Source organism: Antechinus flavipes, chromosome 1 (genome assembly GCF_016432865.1).
Source record: "Antechinus flavipes isolate AdamAnt ecotype Samford, QLD, Australia chromosome 1, AdamAnt_v2, whole genome shotgun sequence".
In the NCBI taxonomy this organism is placed as follows: domain Eukaryota; kingdom Metazoa; phylum Chordata; class Mammalia; order Dasyuromorphia; family Dasyuridae; genus Antechinus; species Antechinus flavipes.
In genome coordinates, this window is record NC_067398.1 from 542,642,525 (window position 1) to 542,662,554 (window position 20,030).

General features: G+C 32.6%; 1 protein-coding gene across 2 annotated transcripts in view; it reads right to left on the reverse strand.

The window, feature by feature from the left end:
- Positions 1-20,030, reverse strand: part of CDKAL1 (CDK5 regulatory subunit associated protein 1 like 1) — a 647,858-nt gene that overhangs the window by 470,194 nt on the left and 157,634 nt on the right. For both annotated transcript variants that reach the window (XM_051970620.1, XM_051970619.1), the window contains exon 7: positions 13,248-13,296. In XM_051970620.1, coding sequence (XP_051826580.1) covers positions 13,248-13,296 — 49 coding nt within the window. The remainder of the gene's footprint in view (positions 1-13,247; positions 13,297-20,030) is intronic.

Sequence of the window (20,030 nt, forward strand, 5' to 3'; positions counted from 1 at the left end):
GAAGAATTTATGGCCTTCAAAGCAGAAATAATTGGCAAAATAGAATGAAATGCACTGACATATCACAGGAATTGTTAGTACTAGCTATGTCCAAAGGGTTTTCTTTAAAATGGAAAGCCAAGGTATAACTAAAGAGATTTATAGTTTCTAGAAGTATAAAGGAGAGAGTCTTGACTTTTTGAAGGGAGCATCATCCGATAGGGCTGATTTCTCTTGTATCATCCCTGATGTTATTTGTAATTTTATGCTACCAAGTTAGACCTTAATCTGAGGCCTACTGGTTTTGTCTACACTATTAGATTTTTTTTTTCCTTCTGTCGTCTGGAGCAAGTCTTCCTTGTCATTCTCCTAAGGGCTGTCAAATTTATTTTGTATTGCCCAAGTTTTGGTGTGTTCCCACATTGCTGTTGCTAAACTGGCAACTTTCCTGTAACAGAGTGATAGAATTTGATGTCACCAGAAATTGTTTCCCCATTTGTTCACTTGGAACCATAGGAAAACTGGAGGGAGATGATTTGGACTTCTCAAAGGCAACAAATGCAGTATATGTAGGGGAGTGATTCCTATAAATAGTTTAAAATTTTATGAGTAGGTGATACAGTGACATTGAAATTGTCCTTTCCCTAACTATAAATGAATGGAAGTTTTTAATCCTAAAAAACAAAACAAAGAACTACAAAGCCAGGGAGAAAATCCTTAACAGGGAAATACTTGGAGGATAGAAACTAGAAGTCTCAGTTTTCTTTAGATCTACGTCTCAAAAGAAGAGGCTTTTGTGAACTTGGGTAATTGGAGAATTTCCATTTATCCAAGTCCCCAGGTCAGTAATAGCTGTACCTGGAGCTTCTGTGCCTAATTAATCCAATTCTCCTATCCTACAAAAATCATACAATCCTCAAGGAAGATGTAAGTATAATAATGTAATGTTGAAATACTTAAATTTAGAGAAAGTTTGTTTACTTCAAATATTCAGAAAATAGTGAAAACTAATAAAACTAAACTTCATCATAAAGTAACTAATAAAACCATCAGTCACATAGCCTTTTCTAAAATGACTTTAATAATTATATTAAATTAAGTAATTTTAAAAATAATGTGCATTCAATATGAAAAGTCCTATTCTAAAGTAACAACACAGCTCAAAGTCAAACAGAACATTTAGCTTATCAGATCTCAGATTTTCACATCAAATCAAACTTTTCAATCAAAAATCCAGTTAATGAATGGGTGACCAAGATTGACATGATAACATAATAGTAATCTGAGAAATGCCAAAAGTTCAATAATGACTAAGTAAAGGCATACTTTTTCACACCAGCATGATATAAATTCCATTACTTCCTGCTGTGATTTTAGTAATATGCAGCTAGCACTAATAACATTTGATAAATTATTCATCTTTCCTATCTACATGCAAATAAAGGGACATATCTCTGCCTGATGATATAATGAATTATTTTCCAATCCAGTGATTCATTAAAAAAAAAAAAAAAACAAAGACCTAGCTTAAAAAAAAAAAAAAACTAAATGATAGGGTAGTACAGATAGGAAAGAGAAATAATATGAGAACACTTCTTTATATTTCACCAAAGATGAAAGAAAATTCAGACAAAGAAATTAGGCTAACAGTCTGAAATTGTTCTTTTAAACGTGTGAGCTTCTATAATTTTACTCTAAGTGAAATTCTAAGTATATGTTTAAATTTAATTGATGAAATACTTATATTTACTGTAATAAAAAGTTATGCTACTAATGGTCATATTGTATCCATTTCTTTATTATCACTATCTTCAACCTTGATAAATCATGATGGAACACAATATAAAAAACAACGATGAAAAGTCATAAAGATATTCTCAGAGCTGGCATATCATTTTAGAAACTGAAAAGGCACAAAGAGTTAAGCAGCACAGAATTTTTGTTTTTTCACAAAAATGGCCAAAGAGGTCAAACAATTGGCACGTTTGGTTAGTCTGGCTATATCTGAATTTTAAATATGAATAATGTGAGGCTGTTTCTTCAGGGTGTCTTTCTTATCTGGCAATTGTCTATGGAAATATGTCAAAAATACACATTTTTTTTATTTAGGAGGGAAAAACACCATTAAAACAAATGTAGCTAATGCTTCAATATCAGTTGCAGAGAGTGAAATGGGAAAACAACTCTAATCAAGTTCTCCATAAAATGCTTCAAATCAAACCAATACAAACTCTGATACATAGTGACTTAAATGCAAGGTTTTAAAACATGAAGATGAGGAGAAATATGCAGAAAAGACTGTTCAAGAAAAGAAAATGAGAGAGTATAGGCATAAGAAGAAGTCTCATATCTCTATATCATTAACAGTGTTCAAAAAAAGATTGAGTAAGTCTTGAAGATGGCAATAACTAAACAATATTACAAAAATGAGATTGATCACATTTTAACAAATATGCAAAGTCACTATAGACATGAGTTATCAAATCCTATCAGTTGTTTATATAGTAAGAACAGTAATCTATCAAAGATAAAATCAGAAAAGACAGCACACAATTAAGATCTCGGTCTGAATTACTTAAGCAAGCTATTAAAAATTTTTAATGCAAAATAGACAATGGAAATGATATCAAAATGAACTGTAATAATTTCACATAGAAATAAAACCAATAAAAAATTACAATTACAAGAAAACTAAAAAAAAAATTAAAAAAAAAAGAAAGCATCATATTGAGCAACTATATGACTTACTTATCAAATAGAAACAATACAATTACAGGACATAATATAAACACATCTGTAAAATCTTATAAAAAATGATGACTGGTTATGAATATTAATTCATAGAACAGAAAAAAAAAAGAGTGGACAGGAAAAATTCATATTAAAAAAAAAAGAAACTTGGCAAGACAGATACCTAAAAAAGTCATTCCAAGATCATTTTGAGTATGGGCTAATTCTTGAAAAAGACTTTGAATGGTGAAACACCTTGTCCAAAATACTAGAAACTGAATCCAGTTTTAGGAATGAGAGGGATATTGAGCATGCATGCAGCCACAATAGGGTGGAAGCCATTTCCCACAATGGTGTGCATCTACACTGGCCTTTTCTCTTTTTGTTCTTCTAGGCTACTAGCTTCACATATCTATCTTTGTCTAGTCCTTGTGATTAAAAGTACTCCTTCCTCGCCTGTGCCTCATACAAGACTTTTCTTCCATCAAGATGAACTTGGTGTACTACCCTTCTAGTCAAAGCCTTCTTGAGTCTCCTCAACTTCTAGTCCCTTTCTTTTCAAACTACCTTTAATTATTATTGATAATATTAATATAAATTACCTTTAATTTATTTTGTATTTATTCTCTTTATGCAGGGTGTCCCAGAAGTCTTAATTCAAATTTAAACTTTAATCACTTCAGAAGTGATTTCAAAACATTTCAAAATTTGGATTTCTTTTATATTTTATTTTCTGAATCTTAAATAATGAGTACTCTGTCATTATGCAATGTGTGTGGAAGAGCTTCTGGATGACACTTTCTCAAGCCAAGGGATCAGTAATGCAGACCCTTTTACAAAGTTCAAAGCTCAATTAGAATGATGTATATAGCACAAGATAATGTTTAGATTGAATAGTAATAAGAAACATACCAATATTTAAAGTGTAAACATTTAAGCTTTCAACTGTTTTTTAAAGTTTTAGCACATATTTATGAAGTTATTAAAGATTAAAATATCACCAAAACTTTTGGGACACAATATTCTGTGTGTGTAGAGATCCCTTAGAACAGTGGTTCTCAAAGTAAAGTCCAGAGATTCTCTGGTGGTCTCTGAAACCCTTTCAGAAGGTCTGCAAATTCAAATTAATTTTTTTCTAATATGGTAATTATCTAACAATATAACCCACATAAACAAAAATTCTTTGGACAGCTCCTCAATAGTTTTTTAAATAGTATAAAGATAGTGAAAACAAAAGTCTGAGAACACTGCCTTAGAATGTAAACACATTGAGAAAATAGATTCTTTTACTTACTGTATCCTCAGCATCTACCATCCTGCCCCATAGTAGGTGTTTCTTAGATAAATAATTAGTGATTAGAAAACTAGCACTTATGTTAGACCTAGAAGGAAGTAAAAAATCAAAAGGCAAAGAAGTCAGTAGAATAAATGTCATCAACATAACAATCTCCATGAAAGGATAGAAGTGAGCTGGGAAACAATGAAATTAGGCAACAGTCTGGTTTTCCTGAGAAAGAGTAGATGAAAGTGAATATTATGAGAAAAGGTTACAGCAGTAAATTGGAGTAAAACTGCAAAGGACTTAAAACACTTAAACACCAGGCTATTAGTTTTTTTCTGTTCCCTAGAAAATAACAGTCAATGAATGCTTCTAGGTAAAGGATTTTTCACAATTACACAATTATTAAGAAGGTTATTCTGCTGTGTGAAAAGCTGGAGACAAATTAGGAGGTAATTAGTACAACAGTAAAGAGGTTTTAAGAGTTTGAACTAATACGGTAGCAGTATGAGTAAAAAAGAAAGGACTAATACAAGAGAAATTATAGATCAATAAGACTTGTCAACCAAGTTTTATTTCTGGAAGTAAATTGGAGTATATGTACATATATATGCAAATAGTATATTCAATAGTATAATGAAGAATAAATTTCAGGAACTTCACATCTTAAATACATTATTCTTATCCCTAGATCATTTCAGTTCTCAATAGAAAGAAGGTTAAAGAAGTAAAACAGCTAAATAAAAAAAGAAAGCAACTAGAGAAAGAGGAGACATGGGGTGGAGGTGAAGGAGGGTGGGGGATGGAGAGAGAGAGAGAGAGAGACAGAGAGAGAGAGAGAGAGAGAGAGAGAGAGAGAGAGAGAGAGAGAGAGAGAGAGAGAGAGAGAGAGAGAGAGAGAGAGAGAGAGAGAGACAGAGAGAGAGAGAGAGAAAGGGAAGAGAAGGAAGGAGAGAGAGGAGGGAGGGAGGGAGGGGGGAGAGAGAGAGAGAGAGAGAGAGAGAGAGAGAAGAGTGAAGAGAAAAAAAAACCATTAAGAGAACAGAATTAAGAAGGATTAAGGTCTGAATTTTGTCTATGCTACTTAATACTTGTGTAACCCCTAGCAAAATCATGTAACATCCCTGGGCCTCAGTTTCCTCACTTGTAAAATGAAATGAAGGTCTTCAAGCAATGCTTAACCTTCTATTACTAGCCAGGACAAAGGAGATTCACTCATTCATATCCTAAACATTGTAAGACCAGAGACTTGTCATCAACTTTGCCAATATGCATATACTTCCTCCTCATAAGGCCCTTTCCATCTCTTTTTCAGAGACTAATAAAATCTACAGTAGTCTCACAATAGGGAAGGGCTTCATTAGGCATCCCTGTGATGCTGAGACCCTTCTCTGAACAGTTCTCCTGTTGTCCCCCTGGTGTCAGAGCCATTCCCATTCCACTACCCTAATGTGGGATAGTCTTTTTACAGTGAAGGAATCTGAATTCAAATGCTTTCTCTGACTATACATGTGACTGTGAGTAGATTCTTATCTTCCTCTTCTATAAAAACTGATGGACTAGACAGCTTCTGGGGCCCATTCCACTTCTAAACTGGTGCTCCTATGTCTTGCCCTCCTACTATGCCCTCTAGAATCCCTGCTATTTCATGAACAATCTGTCCTTCGTATTATATTAAACCTTGCCTCCAAAAATTATTTTTGTATTTAATTTTCATGTCCCTGTTTTCCTCCAAATAGAATTAAGTTTGAAGAGCAGACACTTTCATTTCTTCCTTTGCATGTATCTATGCAAGATGCCTTAAACATAGTATGAGATTAATAAATGCTTGTTAAATTGAATTAAATTAGATAAAATAGGTTAAAACTAAAAAGAAAGCCAAAATAAATAGCAATCCCAAAATCATGAGATTTCTGAAAAGGCTGTGAAAATCTAAAACTTAGTGATTATACAATTTGTTCATCCAAAGAATTAAATCAATTCAATCTAAATTATAGAACAGTTCTAACATTTTAATTGAACTCTGATCTGCTACAAAAATCATAAATGAACTGAGTAGATGCATTTCAGAAACTTCAGCATGAGGTAAATTTCTATTAAATTAATTCCCTTTTACGTTATCTAGTATAAAATAAGAAATGTGATCTGCAAACACAATTTTTTTTTGTCTTCCTGTATATAAAAGTAAAAATGAAGCTCACAATCTAACGGAAGAGCTAGGAGACATGATAAGTTGGTGAATATCTGAACCTGTGATTTCATTCCTACAGAAATTACAGTTTATAGCTTACAATGTGTACAAGAAGAAGTATCATTACAGAGTTGCCTCTAGCACTAAGATTTTAACTAATTTTTCAATAGCCCCATAGCTAGTAAGTGCTAGAAGGTATAACTTGGAGTCTAAAGTCATGGGTCCAAGGTTAGATAATGACCTATTACAATATACTGACTCTTGTTGAAAAAAATAGCAAACATTTTCAAATCATTGTAGAAGGGAAAAAAATGTTCTGACAAAATGTGAAACACAATTCTTTATTGTAACCAAAGTAAAAAAAAAAAAAAAATCAAAAACAAAAACATACTATAGTATCAAAAAACCTGTACTTTAGATAACTTCCTTGCTATTCTGATAGAAAAATCTTTACCATTTAATCAAAATTCATTCATTCAAAAAGGATTTATTAAGTATTTAGTATATCCTAAGAACTATGCTAGAAACTAGAGACAAAGTCAAAAATTAGACAAGTTCTTATATTCAAGAAATTAATATTAATAGCAGAAGTTTACATTGCTATACACATATAGGTTTTATAGAGGAATTATTTTACAACCCTTGAAGTTCCTAGTTTCATTCTACACAACAGTTTAGAAATATTTAAAAAGTAGATAAATGGCACAAAAAAATCTATGAATAGAAATGCAATACATCCATGTTTCATATAGAAGTTTGTGTCAGTGACTGTGAAGATAATATATGTTCATTAGAGATTTCTTCCATGTGACTTGGAGATTTCATATGTGCTAGCATATCTGACTATAATTGTTCATACTAGTCTTTAGAAAAAATGATAACACAGCAAAGTTTGTTGTGTCTACATTTTTAAAAGCAATATAAAGATTTATTTCTACTGCAATCTTTTCATGTACTCAGATACAATAAAATAGTATTCTAATGTTAACTGAGTTCATGGCACATGGTAAGGCATACTGACTGGTTGATTGATATTCCTTTCAATGATCTAATACTTAAGAATAGTACTTCCTTGTCCCAAAAAGGATCTCCAAAAATAAAAGAAACATAAGGCAGGCAACAAGGTAGAGTAAAAAAGAGACTTGTCCCTGGAAATAGAAATCCTGTGCCAACTGTGTGACTTTGAATATATTACCTAGTCTTCCTAGGTTTAAAGTTCCTTCATCTGTAAAGAGAGAAGGATGGAATAGATGCCTTAAGAGTCCATTCCTGTCCTAGAATTATGACTCTATATTTTGTTATATCCTTAGATTAAAGCTATTTTCTTTTTAAAAAATATATTAACTACTCCTGTCTTCTAACCTTTTATGAATATGCACTTCAGATTATTCCCAATTATCAGAATTTCTGATCTTTAAGCCACTATTAACCTTTCCTCATATTTCTTCCTTTTGCAATTTGTATTTTTTTGTTTTTTACATCTTTCCTGTCCACTCCTGCTTTCCAAAAACAATCAAGTTATAAATTGAATTTTTCCCAGCACACATACATCTTTCTCATCTTCCTTGCAATTAATTTATTTATATGTCTCTCCACATACTTTCCAATCTAGAGACAATGGCTTCCTTGCTGCTCCTCGAAGAAGAAAATTAGGACTTTTTATTAGTTCTTCCTCATTCCCAAAATGTTCCCCTTCCTCATCTTTGTCTTCCTGTTTATTGAAATAGAATTTTAGAGGCAAATTGTTCTATTCCCTAGCAGAATATCTCAAATGGGAAGTGAAAAGGCAAGTTTGAATGTTTTCATAATTGTTTTAAAATGAAAATCTGGAAAACTTAATGATTTTTATTTGGAAAATTTAATGATTTTCATTTAAAAGACCTCTCTATCATGTCAGAGTCAAATGGAATAAAAGTTGGCAACTTGAAATAGAGACTTTTACATGTGAGTGGAAACTGATGATGGCTTCTAGCAAGAAGCACACCACAAGTGAAGTGGGAGAGGTTATATATCAGGATAGAAGGGGATCTCAGATCCGTACAAGTATACCACATATCAAACAGCTCCTTTGTCAAACTCAATGCAATTTCAGGCCACAAGTGCGAGAACAACGAAAGACATTTATACCGAGGGGTGTTATCCCCAGATAAAGAATCAACTCGGATCCTTGCCTAGTGTAGCAATAAAAAAAGAACACCGTGAAAAGCAAAGAGCAGCATGGCTCAGTTCCAGTTTCTAACCCAATCTGAATGCTACAGAGGCAAAACAAAGACAGGAATCTCAGACTCAAAAGGAACTGTAGTTCTGTCCCTATGAAGTAGGAAGCCTTCCCAGTAAGCTAATATCAGATGAATTTAGCAACAATCTCTTACTGCTTAAACTCAAATCAAAGGCAGGAATATGCAGGGTTCAGACCATGAGGACAACTACACACTGACCTAGACACTTTAATACTCCTGCCAGAGCGAACCCAGAGATCAAAAAAGTATGAAAGTATGACAACTGAACCAACTTGGATCTTTCCACCAGAAATGTAGACGCTTTGGTCCTAACATGAAGTGAAGAAATCAGGAAATAAAATAAGCCCATAATAAAAAGCTATTTTGGTTAACAGGAACACAGTAAGATACATATCTAGAAAAAGAAAAAGACAAAATTTCTGTAAGAAAAATTAGCCCTGGGAACAAATCCAACTAGAATTCAGAAAAGATGAAGCAAGAATTTTTTTAAAGTTTTATTATGAATGAAATGAGAATAATAGAGGGAAAAAAAATTTTTTTTGGGGGGGTTAGATCTAAAAAAAAGAGAAAGAATTGGCAAAGAATTAATACCTTGGCACAAGAGGTAGAAAACCCGCCTAAGCAACAGCTCTCTGAAAATTAGCATGGACCACACAGAGGCCAAAGTTTCCAAGAGATAACAAGATATTTTAAAACAAAGTATAAAGATGGGAAAATAATAAAACAATAAAAATATCAGATCATTAATAGAACATGTGGAATATTTAAAATTTGTTCAATTTTTAAAGTCAAATAATTATTAAATGCACATTTATGGCCATAATATAATGAAAGAATATGCTGAACTTGGAGTAAGAGAAAAAGAGTTCAAATTTAGGCTGTGCCACTTGCTAGTTATCCAATCATGAGCATGTCATTAATGTCTCTGAGCCTCAGTTTCCTCATTTGTAAAATGAGGAGGAAAGGTGACCTTAAAGAGCCCTTTTAGCCTTAAATCTATGAATATATGACTAATGGACTAGGCTGAGTGCTAGAACAAATGGGTTGCACAGGGAATAGAGCGCTAGGTTGGAGATCCTGAGAAGGCCTGAGTTCAAATACAGCCTCAGATTCTTACTAGCTTCTGACTCTGGAAAAGTCACTGAACTCTTGCCTCAATACATATCCTGAGGTATATAATATTCAAAAGCAGCATATTCAAATTTAATGCAGACAAGAAGAATGATCAGCATTTTGTGGGAAATATTATGTAATAATATATTCTATTTCCCCATAGAAGCAGTTTTCAAAGAGCAGAAATTTTTAAAGATTCATTTATTTTTTAAAAGCTTCATTATTTTCAAAACATGGCAAATTTAAATCTACTAAAAAATTAGTGAGACCACATACTCATGACATTTTAAGAAATCTAATTTTTGAGGAAATTTCTAAGTTTCTTGGAATATAGCAATAATATTGCTACTACTTCAGTTCTCTTGGTCCTCTATCAGAACAAAGTACAACCACCAATTAACCAACTAATAATATAGTTATTAGAGAACAAAATAAGTAAACAAATACAAAAGACAGATATTATACAGGTTTCTCTAATAAACAAAAGTCTTTTCTAAAAGAGACAAATTTTATGGCCAGTAATTTCAATCTAAAATATATTAAAAAAAAATCCAATTTGAAAATCTGTTAATAATATTTTCAGTACTGTGGATATGAGGAATTGATGCAAATGTTTTTAGAAGTATTATGATTCAGGACTACTGTACAGAAGTACAATTCATAGAAATGGTTCAATCCAGTAGCATTGAATCCAGCAAAAAAATTAGTAAACTGATTCTGTTATTTGACTGAAAAGGAAGTATGAGATTTCAAGTTCGATATTAAAAAGTCTCAAAATATAACATTTTTTAAACCAAATCATACACATAAACCACACAAAGAAATTGAAATGACTTGGCTGATTACCAAAATAAATTAATAATTATTATTCAGATATTAGTTTAAAAACAAGGTTGAAAGGGTATTTATTTGAAGTGAATTACTATATGCAAATGTAGAAAATGGAAAAATATGGCAATAAATTCAGCTTTAGATAACATTATATACAACAAAGTATAACAAAGCAATTCCATTCCCACAACTAAGGGAGAAGCACAAAAAAACAGTATAAATACTGAGGCATTATAAAATTTTGCACTTTCAACTGAATCTGCCATTGACCGTACCCCCTTATGCTATACTCCTGAAATCATACTCTCACTATCAATACATAAGAAAAGTGAAATAAGAAACTATCAATTCAGAAAAAGAACCCAAAGAACATAAATATCAAATGTGGTAGGAGTATATTGCTTTCCAAAGTCACTGGACAAACAGGCTCAGCTTTAGATTTCACTGAAGACTACTAACTAATTCCAGGCATAGAGGACAGTCAAAGAAAATAACCAGAGTGGAGATGGATCATCCAGCATCACTAGTGCAAAACTGATGTGCTAGGGAGTGCTGTAAAAGAAGACCGAACAGGTAGGAGGGTCATGAAAAGGTCATGAAAGGCTGTGAATACCAAAGAGATGATTTTGTAATTGCTCTTGGAGACAATAGGAAACTACTGGAGTTAATTAGAGTAGTAGGTGGTGGTATAATTGCACTTAGGCATTAGGAAAAAAAATCACTTTAGTGACTGAATAGAAGGTAGATTCTAACTTACTGACCACATAACTGCAAGCTATATATTAATTTGGGAGAAGGAGAGAAGATAGATGGCACAGTTGATAAAAGTACCAGGCCTGGAGACAGGAAAATTCATCTTCCTAGGGTCAAATCTGGCTTCAGACACAACATCTGTGTGAAGTTGAGCAAGTCACATGACCTTTTCTTCTTATTCATATCACTATTTCAAAAGCTCAAAGAATCTTCTTTTGCAGGCAAGTTTGATCACTGTAATTTACGACTCATTCTTTTTCAACTGTCTGTCTCAAATTACATTTCTGTAATAGTAATTATTTATTTATTGTGCTGCTTATATTTACTTTATTTGACATTCATATGTCTTCCCATGCTACTTCTTTATTCATGTGATTCATCATTTCTTATAGCACAACAATAACATGTTAACCTTAAGTACAACAATTCATTTAGCTGTACCCCAATGCCCTGGACATCTATACCTTCTTTCCAATTCTTGGAAAATATTTCATTGCACGTGAGATTTTTCTTTTTAATACTGATTTCTAGGATATAAAGGATATAAACTTAGTAGTGGAATACTTGGGATAGAAAGATATATTCCTTTAGAGTCACTTTCTAATTTCTAATTCCAAACTCCAGAATCATGCAGAAAAATAAGGTTTTTTTTTTACATTTTTTTTAATTTTAAATTTTATTTTATTTAATAATAACTTTGTATTGACAGAATCCATGCCAGGATAATTTTTTTACAACATTATCCCTTGCACTCGCTTATGTTTTGTTTTTTCCCCTCCCTCCCTCCACAGAAAAATAAGGTTTTTGACAAAAGAGGATTAATTTATGTTAAAAAAAAATTCTAAAAAGTGCTAAAAGAGGTTCTTATTTAAATAACCCAAGGACACATATTTAAAATAAGAGTTGGCATTATTTGAAAGAATAACATTCTAGTTCCTAGTAAAAAACATAAATTAGGATATCCCTTCTCCACATTATTATTTGAAGTAGTCTTAGAAATGTTAGTTATAACAGTAAGCTGAGAACAAAATCAATGAAATAAACAAGAAAAGGGGAAATAAAATTACATATATTTAGAGATAAGATGTTATAATTACAAAACCCCAGAGAATCAATGTAAAAATTACTGATACAATTAATTTCAACTACAAGATAGCAAAGATACAAAATTAATCTATAAATTTCATCAATATTTTTATAATTAAAAAAACTAAGACAATGAAAAAAGAGAAATATCTTTCAATATGCTAAAAACACAAATTATTTTAGAATCAACCTACCAAAACAAACACAATATTTATAGTATCAGACCATTCCTTCTCAATCTCCTTTGCCGACTCTTCCTCCACATCATGCCTGCTAAATCTGGGTGTCTCCAGGGCTCCATTCAGGATGCTATTCTCTCCCTCTTGGTGAACTTCTCAGCTCTCATGAATTCAGTTAACATTTCCATGCCAATGATGACAGATTCTATTTATCCAGCTCTAAACTCTTTCTTGATTTCTAATCCAGCATCTCTAATTATCAGACATCTTGAATTCAGCACATCCAAAACTGAGCTTATTGCCCCCCTGTCCCAATCCCTTCTCTCTTCCTAACTTCCTTATTACCTTTGAGGATCCCAGTATTTTCACAATCTCTCAGACATGCTAATCACATGTCAGCCTGCACTCTTTGCTCTCTTTCACCAACACACATATGCAACATGTCATCCTTTCCTATGATTTCTACCTTCTGACATTGAAATCACATTGTTAATTCCCATTTCAACTACTGCATCATCAAACTGAAAACCTTGGAGACAATTCTGATTCATTCCTCTCCTCTGCTTTCCAAATCCAAATCTAAATTCTATTCAATAAATAAAGTCTAGTCTGCTACCATCTCTTCTGGGAGTGCCTTCAATGATTTCTCCAAATCAGAGCAGTGGAATGCTTCTATGACTTTTTACAGAATTTATCATCTATACCACTAATTCAAACAAGCTATATAGAATATCCTGTCTCTTTACATCTCATGATCACACCAGTTGTTGTCTCTGACCTCAAGCATATTGGAGTCTTACAATCAGACAGAGGTACATGGGCATACCAACACTAGAATATTTTTGTTCATGTCTATTTCTAATTACCTTTGATGGTTTCTTCCACAACTTCAACTACACGATCTATTTGCTGAACCTAAAAAATAAAAGAAAATGAAATTTTTAAATGATTTACATAGTCAACAAAAATTTAATTTTAATGATATTTCTCTTTGAATCAATGTTAGAGATCCTAACAAATTCTTTTTATTGTAATCTTTGAAATTTTATGCTGCAGAGTCAATGATATATCATCAGTGACATGAGAGAAATAGATATAGATTTTTATGAGTTCCAACTATGATCATATGAATGGACATGACTCTCAAAATACCACTATATTTAACAAAACATATCTAATTCATTGTGAGAATGGAAAGATTTTCTTAATTAATACTATAAATTATAGCTCTGCAGTTGGTATATAATTCAAACAAAATAAATAAAACATAATCTTTCATCCTTAAGGCTTTTACTAATATATAGATATAGATAAAAAGACATGCAATATGTTCTATTACTAACTCCATGTTTTCTACAATGAAAAAAAGAAGCTGTAGAATAAACAATTCATAAATAACATCAATGACTCATTGTTCAGTAAAATTTCTTCAAAGCAAAGTTATTTTAATAATTCAGTATGAGCACCAAATTTATATTTGAATATATAAAGAAAAAAAATTACTATAACATACAAAAAGATACTACTCAAAGTTACAACTTTGATACATTTAATGGATCAATAAAAGAATATATACATACTATGTAATAGCACAATGTTCAATAAAGAAATATTATTTTGATGTAAAATTACATTTTATTTATATACAAATATCTTAGTTTTTGAAATCAATATTACTAAAAAGAAAAAAGTTTCATAAAAATATAGTCAGAATTGCCAGCACAATCTTAAGATTCCTTTTTATTTTTTAAATAAATTTTATTACTACCTTCTGTTTTCATATTGGCCTAAATTTCTGGGTAATTTTAGCACCATTCACTTTTGACTGTTTTGAGGTAGTTGTTCATTTTATTTAGATAACTGTATTTATCATCTATGTTTTCCTCGCTCTGCTTACTTCATTCAGAAATCAGTTCATTTAAATCTTTCCTTGTTACTGTCTAAGTAATATTCATTGCTTTTTATATCATTATACTATTTCATTGTATTCAAGTGCTAGCTAACAGTTGTTTAGTCATTGCCCAAATGATTTACACACACACACACACATACACACACACACACACACACACACACACACACACACATCAATAAACTCCTTGGGATACATGCTTAAGTAGTAGAATCTCTGGTCAAAGTATATGGACATTTTAGTAACTTTATCAATATAATTCTTAAGTTTTTTCCAAAATTATACTAGTACAATCCCCATACTTAAGGAAATAACAATCATATTCATGTTCCCTATTACATTTCATCTTTTAGGAAGAGAATCATATCAATTACTGTGGTTGATTAAGATGATTTTTTAAATTAAAGCCTTTTATTTTTAAAACACATGCATAATTTCAACATTCACCATTGCAAAACCTTATGATCCAATTGTTTTTCTACCTTCCTTAGACAGTAAGAAATCCAATATGTTAAATATGTGCAATTCTTCTATATAATACTTCCACATTTATCATGCTGCACAAAAAATAATTTTAGGGAAAAAATGAGAAAGAAAACAATACAAGCAAATAACAACAAAAAGAGTGAAAATGCTATGTTGTGATTCATACTCAGGTCACACAATTCTCTCTCTGGGTGCAAATGGCTCTCTTCACGACAAGATCCTTGGACCTGGCATCAATCATCTCATTGTTAAAAAGAGCCATGTCTATCAGAATTGATTGTTGTATAATACTGATGTTGCTGTGTACAATGATCTCCTAGTTCTACTAATTTCACTTAGCATCAGTTCATGTAAGTCTCTCCAGACCTCTATGAAATCAACCTGCTGGTCATTTCTTATAGAACAATCAGCCGTTCTCCAACTGATGGGTAATCCATTTAGTTTCCAGTTCCTTGCCACTACAAAATGCTACAAAGATTTTTGCACATGTGGGTCCCTTTCCCTTCTTTAAGATCTCTTTGGGATACAGGCCCAGTAGAAACACTGATGGATCAAAAGGTATGCACTATTTAATAATCCTTTGGGTATAATTCCAAATTGCTCTCCAGAATAGTTGGATCAGTTCATAATTCCACCAGCAATGTATTAGTGTCCCACTTTTCCCACATCCCCTCCAACATTCAGATGATATGTGTTTTAAAGAATAAAAAAAAAAAGTTATCAGAAATTTGTTTCATAGAGTATTTTCATATAATTATGAAATAAAGAATTACATAAATCTAAACACACAAAGTCACATAAACCTATTTGCTATATAGTTATATAAAGTACTTAAGACTATTTAGAGATATGTACTTAGTCATCAGCACTTAAGAATATTTGCAGATATGTACAGAATAATACTGCTTACAATTCTTCTCTTACTTTCATAGTCCTGTCTGTCATAGCTCAAGAAACATCAACCTGTCTGTAATTATCATAAATGAAAATAGGCTGCCACTAAGCATCCCAATGGTTTATAAATATGCCTAATTTGAAATTCTGCTTTAGAATGTTTCTGATTCATTTCTATCCTTCCTGGTGAGATTTCCATGGATCTTCATCAACAGTTTAGCGGCTGTGTCTTACCCTACTTAACCATATCTCAAAGACTCTTAAAATTAGAAGGAAAAGTTAGAGGTTTCTGATATAGCTCTAAGAGTTTAGGCTCTACTTTATGTGAAGAATACTTCACTCATTGTTTTTTAGTCCAAATAACTCCTGGATGGTACTATTACAAATTGTTTTATTTGTGATAAGTCAAATTGGCTTCTCTTTAAGCTTCTATTCTGGAGTCCCTAAAAAAAGTCTAATTATTCTTACATCCTTCATACATTAGCTATCTCATTCCCACTACATTTTACTTACTGCAGCTGAAAAATTCCCAGTTTCTTCAAATGTTCCTGAGCAACAATCTGCTCAACTTCCTCTGGAGTCCTTCATTTTCCAATATCTCTCTTAAAACATAACTCCCAGAAATGAAACAAACATTCTAGATTTGATCTAAATAGCACAGAGTAAAGCTAAAATATTCTTTTGATCTCTTAATATTGCCTAAGATAATATTATAATAATTCTTTGGACTGGTACACCACATTGTTAACTACAATTGACTTTGTAATTTATCAAAAACCATGTTGTTACTGCTGTTGTTTTTTTAAACATGAAATGTTGTTACACTTCTTCAATCCTATGCTTCTATAGATGTTTTTAGAAAAAAAACAAACAAAAAAAGTAACAGTGTGACATTTATCTTTAACAAATTTCATTTAATTCAATTTGTCTCACTAATGCAATCAACCTAGATCTTTTGGTACCAAGACTGTCATTATCATCATGATGAATGAATGGAAAGGCAATTATCAAGTACTTTCCATGTGCCAGGTCTTGTGCTAAGCACTGGGAATATGAACAGAGTAGGTGAAATAAACCTTTCTCTTAAAGAATTCATCTTACTGGTAAAGACATCTTATTTAAAAAAAAAAAAAAAAAGTTCAGCTCTGTGGGAATGGAAAGGTGCAAAAGTCTTAAGAGGACAGCATCTCAGTATAGGGTAAGATCCAGTAGTCCTTAGGTCACATCTATAGGTTAAATGACAATGTTGAGAGAAAAAAAGCAAAAGAGAGGGTTTGGAAAGTGAAAAGGCAAGGCAGATGTCAAAGTCTATCAAATCTTAAAAGGCAGTGTTAGGGTAAGGTATAGTGGTCCTTCATTTTGCCAGAAGGAAGAGAATGGGTAACTCCTACCTCACAAAATCCACGTGAGCAGTCAAACAGTACAGAGAGAATCTGGGTGTTCTGAATGGTAGGAAGCAAAAAGAAAGGCAAAGAGGAGGATGCTTACCCCAGTGATAGATTTTCCTAATGCACAATCATTCTAGATGGGTTTAAGGAGCAAGGGCAGAAGTCAAGAGGGGAAGGAAGCCTCTGATGGTCTTGAGACCACACACAATTTAAGTCTGTGGAACAATTTTAATGAAAGCAAGTTAAATGAACTGTACTATTATTAAGGTCACAGGTTTTGCAGTGTGAAACACTGTGGGAAAAAAATCTTGCTACACTAATGATTTAGACCAAATTAAAATATTAATATTATTCATCAGTTAAGAAGGCTGTTGCTGTTCAAAAGCATGAATATTAAGTATGAATAATGCCTCAGTTCTTCTAAAGCTAACTTTATGATATTCCCTTTACACTACAATCAAAAGTGGCACTTTGTCTACTGTCTTTTTAAATGAACTTAAAGGTAATAGTTCCTTGAGATCAAAATACTTTTTCCAAAAGTTTTTCCAACTTTTTTTTTAAATACATACATCATTATAAATAACACCACCAATAATCTCTAAAAGCAATGGTAATTAGACCAATCATTAGGAACTTACAAAAGTACTTTTCCAAGTCTACACAATTAATCTTAAATCAATAAAAAACAAGGATATTGATGTCAGCAAGAGATGACATCATCCAAGCTATAATAAAAAAGTTATGCAATCTTCTCATAAGATCTGCTGGTCGAAGGAAGCCTGAAAACAGGAACCCCCAGAGGGGAAGTAAATGTCATTTAGCTGTATAAATAGTTCTACACTGGAGTTTCTCAAATCTATTTTTTAGTCAACCCATTTTGTAAGAGCAAATTCAACTACTCTTCTTATTTCCTCTGTGGTAAATGCTTTTGCACTTGTTCCAATACAATAACAAGAAATTCGGAAAGCAAACTTGTCCTGGTTGTTATTAACTTCTTTCCTGCCTTGATCTTTCATACTTTTCTTCTAATTATCAGATAATCATTTTATGATGAAACATGCATATATAATTGCTTTATAGCTAACAAAGGATATACACATATATCTGCCTACATACATGTGTGTATATGTATTTCATAGAAGGATACAAGGTGTTAAAGGAAGATTAGTCCTTTCAGAGGTCCTTTCAGAGCTGCTTCCCAACTCTGGTATCAACCTTATAACAAACCTCACTAGTGGTGAAGCACACAGCTTAGCCATTCCCCGGTAAAATTGTTTTGGCATGTTGAGGATAATTGCTGGGGGAGTTAAGGGGATGTCCACCCCAAGTGTGTGAAGACTTTCTGGGCAGAACAAGCAGGTGCAAACAGTTTGTTCTGATGGGCCACTACGGTGTCAGAATCAGGCACTGAAGAGTAGAGACTGAGTAGACATCAAAATGCCAAAGTCCTCCACTCCATCCCAAGCCATAACCATTCATTTTGATTTTTTTCTTGCCACTGGAATCCACTGATTCTGGAAGAGTAAGGTCAAGGATTCTGCACAAATCTGTCTAACTTAAATCCAATTTATGCATAAGTCAGAAGACATTACCTATACCATTTTACCGTATTTACCAAGCAGCAGGTATGGATACACTGGGAGCTATAACCACAACATTGTACACAGGTAACCCAAGCCATAAAGTCATCTTCTCATAGAAATGAAGCTTCAATGGGATTTGGCAGCCCCTTGAGAATCTGAGTAGCTTTTTAAGGAATCACACTTGCTCATTTCTGGTGTAAGAAATGGGCTATATGAAGTGCCCTAGAAATTGTCTGTTTCATCTACCTAAGTTAGAATGTTTAATGCAGCAGTGGAGAATCCTACACTGTAGTTAAAACACACACACACACACACACACACACACACACACACACATACACACACTTTTGCAGACAAAATTTCACTCACCATTGATCCTTAGAATGTGCACATGTTTATGGACAATAAAAAATCCAGTGTACCTTAAAGACAAACAGCTCTCATTATGAGCAAACTCAGATGACATCACATACAAATAGTTCTGACTGAAACAAGGTCAGTAAATCAGGGCCAACTTACTGCAGTCAGATTTAAACATACATTTTTCTTCAGTGGTCATGGTGATGGGGCATGTGTCAAAGATGTTGTAATCAAATTTAATCTAGTCAGCAAGCTTGCTTGCCTCCCAAAAGGAATGAATGACAGATTCATGACAATGTGATTGCCACTTGCAGAAAAGTGCCATCAGCAGCATGTATCTTCCCCCCATGATGAACCCAGATGAGGTCAAAGAAAAATTTTTATGAAAACCTAGAGACCCTCATCAATGATGTGCCAAAATAGGGCATATTTGCAATTTGGGGTGACTTATAACACCAGAGTATAACACCAGAGAGGATAACATCAGATTTAGCGGAGAGTCCTTTATTCTTGGGAGTCGGAACTGGAATTGGAAACAGCAACATCAACAGTCACAGACTTGTGAATCTCATAAACTCATCACCAACAGAATTTTCTGCTTATCAAAGGATGTGCTCTCAATGAAAACAATGATATTTAATGGACAATGCTATTGTAAAGAGAAAAGACAAAAAGAATATGAGTGATTAAAGTTATGTCTGGTATAAAATGTGAAATATTCACATTTAGCAGAAGTGGTAGACCCCCCAAAGCAAGACAATACTAAAAGACTTAATGTCGATAAATAAGAGTGCTTCTCTGAGCATGAACAGTTTGTTGCTAATTTGAAGAGCAAGCTAACTCAACACATGCTTGGCAACAATAAAACAGAAAAGGAGTGGGCACCTTTCAAAGATTTCAAAGCTTTGCATTTATTTGTCTGGGCCAGAATACTCACAACCATGAGGACTGGTTTGATTAAAATGAAATGAAATTTCAAAGTCACAAAATGAAAAATAAGTTTTATTTTTAAATAAATAAATTTTA